The following is a 13,176-nucleotide window of genomic DNA, read 5'->3' as shown; positions in this document are numbered from 1 at the left end:
AGGCACCCAGACTGAAGCGGCAGCAGCGGCGGTTCCCCGCGCCTCTGAGGCTTTGCTCTGGCAAAGCCTCAGAAGCGCGGGAACCCGCCCGGTGCCCCTGGTCTGCTGGAGACGGTCTTCAGCAGACCAGGGGCACCGGAGCAGCTTACCAAAGGGGCTTTCTCGCCCCGACCTCTGGGGCGAGAAAGCCCCGTTTGTAAGTGCGGATCCGACGTAAGTCGGATCCGCGTAAGTCGGGGACTGCCTGTACTAAAAAATCTTCAGGGCCCATCAGGAGAGAGGGATGTAGGGCTCAAGGTTGAGGTGGGAGCTCTTGGGCATAGGCATAATTTGACTTCTATTTGGGTGGGGAGCAAGAGCCAGCGGGGTCCAGAGAGAGAGCGAGCCAGCCCCACCTGCTGTCTCACTTCAGCAGGACACCTACCAGTCTGGAGCTGTGTGCTGGTGACTACTTCCCTAGGGCTCTGCTAGATCCAGAGCCACCTGTGCAGCTCTGACCGGCTGCATGAACAGTCGAAGGGGGCTGGGAGCTGAGGAGCAGCCAAAACCTTGGGCACCAGCAGCAGACCTGGGAATGCCACAGCTGCTCCTTCCACGGCAGCTCCAGCAAAAGGAGTGGCTTCCCTGCACTGCCTAGCTGTGACTTTCCACCCAAGAACTGGCCAGAGAAAGGACTTGAGGAGGTGTGGGGAAGAGTAGCTGGTGGTAGGAGAGGAACTGACCCCAGGCCTGTCTCTCTCTGAATAAAGTACTGAAGTCTGGAGCGGGGAAGGGATACTATTGTGCCCCCTTAACTCTGCACATGGGCTCAAGGCTTCTGCCCATGTCAGAGTTCCGGACCCACCACTCCCAACTGCAGGGAGGAGGGAGCTCAGGGCACCAGCTGCGTGCTGCTCTTGGCTGTGAGTGGGAGCTCATGGCATCAGGTTTCAGCGGCAGGCTCTGTGGCTCCTCTTAAGGGTCTCAGGGTATGTCTACACTACAGTGCTAATTCGAACTAAGCTAATTCGAACTAACGGATCCAGACTAAAAAACTAGTTCGAATTAGCGTTTTGCTAATTCAAACTAGCATGTCCACACAGAGTGGACCCTGAACCGGGGTTAAGGATGGCCGGAAGCAGTGCCGGCAGGGCAACAGATGAGGACTTAGAGCGTGGAGCTGCTGTCTCAGGCTAGCCGAGGGCTGTGCTTAAAGGGTCCCGACCCCCACCCCGGACAGACAGTTCTCGGGGGTGCCCGGCTTGCAAAGCAGTCCTGGCTTGGAGTGCCCTGAGTGCCCACACTGGGCACATCACAGCACTCGGCCATCAGCCCGGCTGCACTTGCCGCAGGCTGCCATCTGGGGAGAGGGGGCAATTGGGGGGCTGCAGGAGAGCTTCCACCCCCAGAAGCCCGCAGAGCCAGCCCAGTCCTCCCCATCGGGGGCTCGTACCCCATTCCTCCCTCACCTCCTTCCACTTACCCTTCCCTAGCCCCCCTTCTTGATGTACAAAATAAAGAAAACGTGTGTTCAAAAATAGAATCTCTCTTTATTGAACAAAACTCGGGGAGACTGGGAAAAGGAGGTGGGAGAGGGGAAGAGAGAGGGTGGGAGAGGGGAGGGCAACTAAAATGATCAGAGGTTTGGAAGAGGTCCCATATGAAGAGAGGCTAAAGAGACTGGGACTTCTCAGTTTAGAAAAGAGGAGACTGAGGGGGGATATGATAGAGGTCTATAAAAGCATGAGTGGGGTGGAGAGGGTGCATCAAGAAAAGTTCTTCATTAGTTCCCATAATGGAATAGAGGACACTAAAGGAAAGGAATGGGTAGCAGGCTTCAAACTAGTAACAGAAAGTTGTTCTTCACAAAGCAAAGAATCAACCTGTGGAACTCCTTGCTGCAGGAGGCTGTGAAGGCTAGAACTAGAACAGAGTTTAAAGAGAATTGAGATAAAATGATGGAGGTTGCGTCCATGGAGTGGTATTAGCCAGGGGGTAGAAGTGGTGTCCCTGCCCAAAGTTTGTGGAAGGCTGGAGAGGGATGGCAGAAGACAAATGGTTTGGTCACTGTCTTCAGTCCATCCCCTCCAGGGTCGGCCACTGTCGGCAGACAGGCTACTGGGCTAGATGGACCTTTGGTCTGACCCAGTCCGGCCATTGGAAGCTCAGGGTCGGGGGTCTCAGTGGACCCCCTTGATTTTCATGCACACCTGCTCCTGGGTGGCCAGGCTGGCAGCTCTCCTGCCCTAGATGGCCACTTTCCTGTGCCTAGTGCAGAGGTCGTGGACGAGGTCCACGATGTCTGCACTGGACCAGGCGGGTGCCCGCCTCTTGCGGTCCAGGGCAAGCTCCCGGGAGCCGCCAGCCTGGTCCCGGGAAGAGGGGGAGGGCTGGGGGGCATCGGGTGGCTGGCTCGAGCCGTGCCAGGTGCAGGGTCTGCTGGCTGGGTGCTGGCAGGCTTGCACCTGGCACAGGCACCGTAGCCAGCCCGTGCCCCTTTAAGGAGTCCGGGGCCGGGAGGGGGGCAATAGAGTTTCCCTGGTGTTGGCTAGAGTGGCCACCAGGGAAAGATGGGGAGGGCTAGCCTCCCACTAGTTCGAATTAAGGGGCTACACACCCCTTAATTCGAACTAGTAAGTTCGAACTAGGCTTAGTCCTCGTGAAATGAGGTTTACCTAGTTCGAACTAAGCGCTCTGCTAGTTCGAATTAAGTTCGAACTAGCGGAGCGCTAGTGTAGCGCCTATCAAAGTTAATTCGAACTAACGTCTGTTAGTTCGAATTAACTTTGTAGTGTAGACATACCCTCACAGACTCCCAGGGGGCTGCAAACCCCAGCTGAGAACTGCTGGTTTAGAGAACCTAGCACTAGTCAAGCACAATAAATAAAATTGCCAACTCCAGAGAAGCAGCCAAAGTCAACCCTTAAAGTGAAATAACATGATTTTTTTTTATTAAAATCACAAGCCTCAGTCAGTCCAGAGGCTTTCCTCAGGAAGGCTTAAGTATTCCTGCCAGATTTCCTATGTGCTTAAAACAGTAGGTTGATAACAAATGGTTCTGGCAGACCCAAGCACATACACAGAGACAAACTATAAACTACGCTCGTTGTCCCTGTGCACATGTGCTCACACATGGGGGTTACAATGCAGCCTTTTTAGAGAAGGGTCAGGCAAAGCTTGGCACAGAGTTATCACACACATGCTAAGGAGTTTAGTTTTAAAGTGGGAACTTTTAATCTGCTAAGTAATTTTGCTTTGAAGATTACAGGCCTCACTCACTTCAGAACTGCCACCCTCATGCAGGGGTTTATTAAAATTGATTCATAGAAACGTGCTGCCCATTGACAGAGTCTGGCTTCTTGCTGTTCCGGAAAGTTTGTTTCCCTATGCAAATGCTGAACTTCCTATTGCACCCTCTGAGGGAAGAGGGGGAGTGGAAGCCAGACAGAAGGTGAAGACCTTTGGAAAAGAAGTAAAGTTGGTATTCAACTTGAGCAAATCAGATGTTCCAGAACTGTTATGGAATCATATAATGTGAAGCTGCTGGGGAAAGGGGAATCTGTGATTTGTTTACTAGCAAGGAGTTTTCATATTTCCATTAAAAATGCATTGAAATGGGGCACTATGAAGGAAATAACATGGCCACAGAGAAAAGCATATGTGATTCCCGAATTGCAAGATACACTTGGAGGCAGTCCGTTCTGTGGTTAGGACACAGGACTGCATAGGATGGGAGCTGGAAGATCTTTGAGATCTATCTCCAAGTTCTACTTTTTATTTATGTAACCTTGGGCAAATTACTCCTGCCTCTTTATGCCTCTGTTTGCCCCTTCCCCAGCCCCTTTGTCCTTGGTTTGCATGCTGTTCAGGTTGGGAGCTGTCGCTTACTGCATATGCCAGTGGTTTTCAAACTACAGGTTGTGACCCAGTACTGGGTCACTGAATGTCAGGCCCTGGGTCTCATTGCTGCAAGGTGATCAGGTAACCAGTGGAGATGCTAAGGCAGGCTACCTGCCTGTCTTGGCACCGCAAACTGCGCTGTGTCCCACAAGTGGCTGGCAACAGGTTCAGTTCCTAGGTGTGTCTGGGGGTGGGGTGCACAGGGCCATGGACTGCCCCTGCCCTGAGCACTAGCTCTGCGCTCTTATTGGCTGGAACCTGCTGCTGGCTGCTTCTGGGGCACAGCATGGTTTGTGGTGCCAGGATAGGCAGGAAGCTGCCTTAGCAACCCTGCTGCACCGCTGACCAGGAGCCAGTCAAGGTAAGCCCTAGGCCTGCGCCCCACCCGGAGCTGGAGCCTGCTCCTACACTCAAAGCTCTCCTCCTCAGCCCTGCCCCAGAACCCACACTCTATTTAAATTATGTTGGGTTGTGGGCATCAATAATTTTCTTCGACTGGGTCATGAGAAAAAACAAGTGTGAAAACCACTGTCATATGCAGAGCCTACTGCTATGAAGCTCTAACTTCAGCTGGATCCGCTGGTGCTGCTTAATAACAAATTTCACTCTTCTTTTATACTTGAATTCCCTTAAAATCCTTTAATCTTTTGTTAACACATTTGTTTTATCATTAATTTAAATTACCAGTGCTGGATTTAATGAGTTAACATTCACTTTAATTCAGTGTTGCAAGCTGGTAGGTTTTGTACCTTTTAGAGGAACAAATGGATCTTATTTCTCTGAGCTGCTCAGGAGCAAGCTGGACATTACAGAGCACACTGTGTCTGGAAAACTTGGGACTGCGAGTTTGCTGGGGTCATCTTGCTGGCTGTAACCAAGGCCGTTGGGGCTAGAGTCTGCTGGACTAGGGCTGCATCTATACACAGTTAGGGAGTGACCCTCGTGCTTGTAGCCTGGTTGCGTGTGGCCTAGGTTGGGAGCTAGAGCAGCAAAGTATTGTGAAGCACCCAGGTTTACCAGGCAGGCAGTGACCTACCTTCTCAGTTGCTTGCATTGCACCCCTGCACCGAGCCCCATCACAGAAACGTATGAGGTAAAACAGGCATACCTCTGACCAGCGACCTCTTTATTGCAGCCTTTTGAATGGCACAAAATAGCTGGTAGCAGGGCTAAAAATGTGGCCCCGCACTGAGGTGGATTTGGACCCATATAGATGTGACAGAAGCCCCTTATTGATGGTGGGTCAGCACTTATTTGGTGGTGGAAGAAAGGCCAGAGAGGAGCAGAGGTTGCCCAGATGCCAACTGCAAATCCTGGTACTCTGTCTCTTTGTTGACATGCCATTGAAGGAGAGTGGCAGGGGGAATGTGGCTCAAACATTGAACCATGTATTGGGCACCTGGGCATGGTGAGAGACTCTAGAGCAGTGGTTCCCAACATTTTCCAGATGGGACCATTTTGACAATTCAGGAAGATTTGGTGACCCAAGGCAATTCAAAAACAGGGGGAGGAAGGGGGGACAGAGCCATCTGGGGAGACACTTGGCGACCCTTTTGAAATGTATTGGCGACGCGTAGGTTGGGAAACCCTGCTCTAGAGACTGTGATCGATGAGCTGTGTTTTGCTGCTCTGCACTCTTGTGCTATGAAGTCTAGTTAATCTCCACAGCTGACTGCAGAGGAACCTGCTCTCTTGCAGTCATAGAAGTTCTGTGCATGTTCAGTGCTTCCTCAATGCTATTTTACACAACCAAATGGGAGGAGGGGGAGAGAAATAGGAGCTGAGATTTGATTCTGCATGTTTACAGTCAAATTTTCCTTCACACTTTTGAAAATCAGGGAAAATATATCTGTTGGGCAACCAAAAATGGCAGTGCACAGACTTAATGGAACACTTCTGGAAATGTTAACTGTCATCTTCATTCAAGCATAACATGGGATATGGTTTGTAGTAGTAAAGTGTGTGTGTATCTGTGTGTGTGTGTGTGTGTGTGTGTGTGTGTGTTTGTGGGGCTTACCCAGTACTACCCTCTTTTATTACTATGCTAGCAAGTTTTATTTTTTTTTTGCTTTTAATAAGGGCATGCATGTGTGAATGCCCAATCATGAATGCTGCAGAAACTCATGTTTAACGGTCCAAGGAGTGTTGTTGAATGTGAGAATACTCATGTCAGTAAAGTTATTTAAGTGCCTAAGCTTGTGTAGCACAAGCTGGGGTAAGTAGTATGGCTCAGTGATTATCCACAATAAATACATGTTCAGTGTATTATTTATTTTCTTGCAGACTTCTCAGTTCCATAGTGGTATTAGGAATTCAGCTGGTCATCCCGCAGGAGTTGATTGAACACAGAAAGGTAAGTGACAGAAATTCAGGTTTTGTATCATTAGAAGTAATACATATTGGCTGCGTCTAGATTGGCATGATTTTCCGGAAATGCTTTTAACGGAAAAGTTTTCTATTAAAAGCATTTTCAGAACGGAGTGTCTAGATTGGCATGGATGCTTTTCTGTAAAAGCACATTTTGTGGAAAAGCGTCCGTGCCAATCCAGATGCTCTTTTGCGCAAAAAAGCTCCGATCGCCATTTTTGCGATCGGGGCTTTTTTGTGGAAAACAAATCTGAGCTGTCTACACTGGCCCTTTTGTGCAAAAGCTTTGCACAAAAGGGACTTTTGCCTGAACGGGAGCAAAATAGTATTTCTGCAAGAAGCACTGATTTCTTATACAGGCAGTCCCCGGGTTATGTACAAGATAGGGACTGTAGGTTTGTTCTTAAGTTGAATTTGTATGCAATTCGGAACTGGTGTCCAGATTCAGCCACTGTTGAAACTGACCAGTGGCTGACTACAGGAAGCCCTAGACAAAGCTGCTCTGCCCCGGGCTTTCTGCAATCAGCCGCTGATCAGTTTCAACAGCGCCTGAATATGGACGCCTGGGACAGAGCAGCTGGGGCGCTGCCGGGTAGGTCCCTACAGCGCCGCACCTCGGTGCTGCGGGGACCAACCTGGCGGCACCCCAGCTGCTCTACCCCAGGCATTGGCGAGAAATCCCTGGTCTGCTGGGGGGGCGCACTAGCTGCGCCGCCCCCCCCCCAGCAGACCAGCGAGACGCGGAGCAAAGCCTCTGAGGACGCGGGCGGCGGGACTGCGGCACCTCTCTGCTGTCCCGCTGCCTACGTCTCCCTGGTCTGCTGGGGGGGGGGGGGGGGGCGGGTGCAGCTAGTGCCCTCCTCCCCAGCAGACCAGGATTTTCTTGCCGCAGAGGATGCGGGCGGTCCTGCCGCCCGCATCCTCTGTGGTGAGAAAAGCCGCTCCGCGTCTCCCTGGTCTCCCTGTCTCCCCCCCCTCCCCCCCAGCAGACCAGGGAGACACGGAGCAAAGCCGCGGCAGACTAGGGAGACCCGGAGTGGCTTTTCTCGCCACGGAGGACGCGGGCGGTGGGACCGCAGCACGTCTGGGCAGTCTGCCGACCGAGTCCTCCGCAGCGAGAAAAGCCCCGTTCGTATCTAGGGATCCGACGTAAGTCGGATCCACGTAAGTCGGGGACTGCTTGTAGTAGGAAGTCAGTGCTTTTGCGGAAATTCAAGCAGCCAGTGTAGACAGCCAGTGGCGGATGAGAGTTTTGCGGGGCCCAGGGCAACACAATTTTGTGGGGCCCCCTTTGGAGAAAAAATAGAAAACAAGCGTCAAATGCGCAGATTGAAGGCTATTATCATACTAAATGTGAATTGGATAAATTTGATAGAAACTTAATTTAGTTGGATTATTTTTATTTTAATTATATTGTAATTCATTGTTAAACAAAATTCTGCATTAATAATTACAAATGTTTATTTAATTATATTGTAACTTTGGCTGAAACAGAGTAGCCAGGCTGCCGTTTTGACCCTCATATCTTGTGATCCTAGGCGGGCTTGGACAAGCATCCGCCCCTGGAGAAACCCTTGCTAGAGCAAAGCTAACCTGCCAGGGGCTCTCAGCAGCCTGCCCCAGGACAGGCCTCTCTCCAGGTTGCCCATTAGCCCGGCGAGGTTAGAGTGATACCGCCCGCCTGCCTTTTTGGGGGCAAAATAGGGCCGGGAGAAGTGAAGCCGGGAGAAGTTTGCCCGGCGGAGCAGAGGGGAAAGGGCCGCCACAAGGGGGCTCGCTCCACACTCAGCCCTGGCCGGGCTATGGCAGTGCCGCGTGGCTGCAGCCGCTTGGCTGCCTGCTGCTGGGGCTCTGAGGGCTGAGCACAGACGCTGCAGTAAGTGCCACTGGCCGCCCCCCCCCCCCGTCCTGGGGCTCCGCTCTGGGCACCGGGGGCTCCCTCCCCCCTCGACAGTGTCTCGTGTTTATAACCCGGGTAACCCAAAACCGCCGGGACGGGCGCTTTGGGGAGCTTTCGGCTGCTTAAAAATAGGCGCGTTGCTGCTCCTTGGCCCCCCCACTCTCCTGGCCACGGTGATGAGCTGCATCGCAACACCCCCTCCAGTGCTGCCACTCTCCGAAACGCGCAGTGCGCAGGGCAGTGGTGGGGCACGACAGAGCGAACTGGGGAGGGGTGATGGCCCTGCATTCGGGTGTCTTCAGGTGGCCTGATCTCTCTCTCTCTGTGTGTGTGTGTGTGTGAGTGTGAGTGTGTGGGTGTGAGTGGGGGGGGGGGATGTCGTTCTAGATCCCAGCAGCCATCCGCCCCGGGCTAGCTGTGATGAGCCACACACAGGCAGGCGGTGTGTTCTCTCACGCTCCACATGAGACCCTTGCTCCCCTCGCGCTCTCTTGCAAGTTGAACTGGCAACCTGGGAGGGGAGCCTGTGTTTGTGAGAGAGAAAGAGGCAGTTGACCCCGGAGGCTGTGTCTGCGCTTCAGCTTCGCTCTTAACCTAGCACAAACGTGGCGGGAGGCTGGCTTCCCAGGGAAGTGGGTGAGAGATGTGATGTCATCTAAAAACACCGGCGCTGGCACGGGGCCTATTGAAGCGCAGGGCCCTGGGCAGCCGCCCCGCTCACCCTGCCCTATATCCGCCGCTGTAGACAGCTGGCAAGTTTTTCCGGAAAAGCGGCTGATTTTCCAGAAAAACTGGCTAGCTAGACAGCCATTGTGTTAGTGTAGGAAACATACAGTAACGTGGTGCAAATACTTCTAGTGTTAGGCATTAAATGCATGATCTTATTTAAAAAGCTGGGAAGCTGACTGACCCTATGCCTTAGTGTTGGTTGGCACGCATAATTGCCAAATCCAGGTTGGATTCCTGGGAGAGAGACTGACCAGTGCCATTCAGTGCCTTCCATACTGGCTGAGTGTGGACTGGGGTAGGCATTGCCGTTCACTCTCTGCAAAGTCAAAGAAGAAGCCTCTAAGGCAGGGCCTTAAAGTGCAAGGAGGAGGGGAAATCTTCTTGCTAAAATGACAACATAAGTGTAACCCCCAAGGAGATTGCTTGGATTCCCGGGGCCTTGTCTGCTGGCAGCTCAGGGAGAGGCTCTGAGTTTGCCTTGGCTCCCCCTCCCTACCAGGGCCAGAGTCTGCCAGCAACCCACGGGGAGTGAGATGCCCCTCCCAGGGGGAAGGAGAGACCATTGTTGGGGGAGTCTGGAGCCAGCAGGGCAAGGGGAGGCTGGCTGTGTGGGAGCTAGTAAGCCCCAGGCCTGCATGCAGGGTCCCCCTGAGAACTGGCCTCGAGGGACCTGAAGGCAGGATCCCTCCGCTGGGTTTGTGTCTCCCCTGTTGATTCCAGTTGTGGAGTTTGCTGGGAGGTTTCCCCCGCCAGGCTGAGTTGGCTCCGGCTCCCCAGGTGAGACCAGTCACCGCATGGTCAGCTCTGCTCTAGCAGCCAGTTCAGGGCTGCTGCCTGCTGGGTGGGTCTGCATGCTGGGCGGGGAGGCTGTAGTTTGAATTGTGGTGCAGTTGTGGGGTCTGCATCTTGAGCCCTGCACCCCTCCGCGGGGAGGGGAAATCCTGGGACCGAAGCAGCCTGGTTCCTGCCTGAAGAGGACCCCTGTGAGAAGAGAGCAGCCCTTTGCAGAGACGAGTCATCTCTCAGCCTGAGGTCATTCCTGGAGTGTGTGAGTGCACCAGTTTTTAGTTAGTAAGTCAGGGAATTTGTTTGGGGATTTTATTACCTGCAGCATATTAAACTGTGGAGGGATTTACTGCCTTCTCCCATGTGTGAGTCCTTTGGGCTGTACTGGACCTAGTCAGCCCCACTGCTAAACCACTGCAGAGAAGGATTGTGTGGTCAGCAGTCATCAAGGGCCCCAACAAAGTACGCGTAGCAACGGGACACTAACCTCACAGTTGCTGGGCACCGGTGACCCTGAAAATAGTGTTTTACCCTGTTCTGTTATATTTGTCTCCTGTTTAATATAATTGTGTGTATTATAGTGTATGTGTTTGTTATTTTCTGGGAGTCTCCAACTATCTGGCAAATATGTGGGGATTATCCTGGGCTAGAATTTTCCTCCCAAGCTGCCCTGGTGACCCTGCTAGGAAGGAGTGAGGGGGGTGGAGGCAAGTACATCAATCAGAAAGAATAAAATTGAGTGGGTGGCGGGATCCAGAAGAACCCAGACCTATCCATCCAAACCTGAAAGGAGATTGGCTTTAAAAGAAGGTAACCAGGTGGAGAGGGGGCGCTACATAAGGGAGGAAGGGTTTCCTGATCAGTTAGCCTTCCGTAGAAGCATTTTCTTCCTTGTGAGGCCACTAAGGGATATAATTTGGTAAAATTGACTTACTTGGAGTAGTTTATTATCACTTTTCTGAGCTGCTGCTGGCATTACATATTTTCCCTTATATGTAACAGATGGGTTAATGGATTTGCTATTCAGGAGTGGGTCCTACTCATCTTGGCTAGCAGGTTGTTGTACCAGGTTGGAGATGTTTGATGCAGATTGGACCCTAACGAGGCATACTTTAATAAATCCAAATCAGCATCTTGAATTGCACTCAGAACAAATTGGTTAATTATTTTTTCCTCTCTCTCTGTGGTACCTGTATTTTTCTCACCTCAGGGTAGTTTAGCAGCAACTTGCAATTGTTAAAAACACTGAATAGCCTAATTGTTATAAAGTGATTTTTGTTTCTGGAGCAAACATGTAAGATACATGTACATTTTAAATAAAAAAATGTTGTAGAAAAGCTAAAGACATAAAACTAAGGTGGTGTTTTTTGTATGGATTTGCCCTTGAAGGCAGTAAAATTTATGATGATTATAATGGGTTTAATGGGAGAAAAGTTCTGTAGCTGTGGACTAGCCATCCTAATTGTTCTGATTTCTTCTGTCATGAGTTCCAAGCCTATCACTTTAATTTCTACTATTCTTGAAGAATGCCTTCAAGTTCCTGTGGAGGGTAGGTGTAATACTAGTTAAATTAGGTCAATTATAACATAGCAAGTCCTTTAAAACAGAGAGGGTTCTAACTAGACCTACATAGAGGACAAAAGTTCCATTTCTTGAAGAATACTGAGATTTTGAAATGTGTCTTTGTTTGATTTGGAGCACAACCTGAAGATGTACAGATTTTCCTTGAAGGAAAAGTCTGGGGCTAAACCTTTCACTGAAAATAAATCAAAATGTTTAGTTTTATTTTCAGTGTATTCATTTATAATACAGTGCAACATAAAAATGTCCCCCAAAATAAATGCTCTTTCCAGATGAAAATAAAAACCTTTCACTGTCACATGTGGACACTGATATTTCTTTCCTCTGATTTTTGTCCAAACTGAAATTCCAACAAAATAAACCCAGATTCTGAGTGTTTTTGATTTTGAGTGAAATGCATATAACAATGAAATATGGTTCTGTTGCAGTTCCTCCAACTCCGCTCTAGTTCTAACTGCAATCCTTGTGTCAAGACAGCTGCCTGACAGCTTCAGTCCAAAGCACAGGCACTACTCAGCATGTTCCCTATTTAAATAACTCTGTTGTCATATCCCTTTGTGATCTGAGTGTTGTATGACGGAGGCAGACATATTTACTCCTGCTGTTCCATCTTCAGCTGCCTAATGCTATTTAGTCTCTTGGTCTGCAACTCTGACAATACAGAGAGAATGGCATAATCAAGCTCCTACATGGTCTTAGTAGTTTTAAGTGAATAGAGCAACTGAAGAGAACAATTGCTCTGTTTAACTGAGTTCCTAAATTAAATGTAAAAATCAAATTCACTTTGGATTAGATGAATAAGAAATGCAGTAATTCTGGGCCCTCTGATGTATTAGACTAAATGGACTGAGACCCAGCTTGACAAAGACCTGGCTGGGATGATTTTAGCTGGACTCAATAACCTCCTGAGGTCTCTTCCAGTTCTGTGATTCTAAGACAGTCATTAAAGGACATTTTTTTCCTGTTCCTGTTAAGCACTGTTGGGCTACGTCTACACTGTAGTGCTATTTCAGGATACTGGAGGTATCCCAAAACAGCTATTCTGCATCTTTTGAGCGTGCCTGTTCTTTTGAAATTTTGAGTGCACCCATTATTTTGCTATTCTGATGTCCCTGTAAACTGCATTCCATGAGGTGTGAGGGCTGTTTTGGAATAGCGATTTATTTTGAAATAAATGCCGTGTAGACAAATTTTGAAATGAGCTATTTCAAAATTGACTCGAAATAAGCTACGCAATTTCCATTGCTCAAATTGTGTACAGGCAGTCCCCGACTTACGCGGATCCGACTTACGTCGGATCCGCACTTACGAACGGGGCTTTCTCGCCCCGGAAGTCAGGGCCAGAAAGCCCCGTTGGTAAGCTGCTCTGGTGCCCCTGGTCTGCTGGGGACCGTCCCCAGCAGACCACAGGCTCCCGGACTGAAGCCGCAGCCGGGGCGGGGTCCCTCGCCTCTGAGGCTTTGCCAGAGCAAAGCCTCAGAGGCTCTGCTCCCCGTGTCCCTGGTCTGCTGGGGGGGGGGAGGAGGCAGCTAGTGTGCTCCCCCTCCCCCCCCGCAGCAGACCAGGCTTTTGTTTTGGACTCTGGGGCAGAGCAGCTGGGGCGCTGCCGATTGGTCCTGCAGCGCCCGCTCTGGGCACTACTGGACCAACCCGGCAGCACCCCAGCTGCTCTGCCCCAGGTCCTGATTCAGCCGCTGCTGGTCAGTTTCAGCAGCGGCTGAATCAGGACGCCTGGGGCAGAGCAGATGGGGTGCTGCTAGGTTGGTCCAGTAGCACCCAGGAGCTGCGCTACTGGAGCAACCCAGCAGCACCCCAGCTGCTCTGCCCCAGGCGTCCCCAAGTCAGCTTCTGCTGAAACTGACCAGCGCTGACTACAGGAAGCCCCAGGCAGAGTTGCTCTGCCCCGGGCTTCCTGGAATCAGCTGCTGATCAGT

General features: G+C 50.9%; 1 protein-coding gene across 1 annotated transcript in view; it reads left to right on the top strand.

Annotated features, from left to right (window-relative positions):
• Positions 1–13,176, top strand: part of THSD4 (thrombospondin type 1 domain containing 4) — a 687,220-nt gene that overhangs the window by 39,805 nt on the left and 634,239 nt on the right. The window contains exon 3 of the mRNA XM_075897743.2: positions 6,163–6,232. Within this exon, the coding sequence (XP_075753858.2) occupies positions 6,163–6,232 (70 nt within the window). The remainder of the gene's footprint in view (positions 1–6,162; positions 6,233–13,176) is intronic.

The sequence above is a fragment of the Pelodiscus sinensis genome, chromosome 14 (genome assembly GCF_052426305.1).
Source record: "Pelodiscus sinensis isolate ZL-2025 chromosome 14, ASM5242630v1, whole genome shotgun sequence".
Lineage (NCBI taxonomy): Eukaryota > Metazoa > Chordata > Testudines > Trionychidae > Pelodiscus > Pelodiscus sinensis.
Note: the sequence above shows the minus strand (reverse complement) of the source record. Positions and strands in the feature narration are given on the sequence as shown.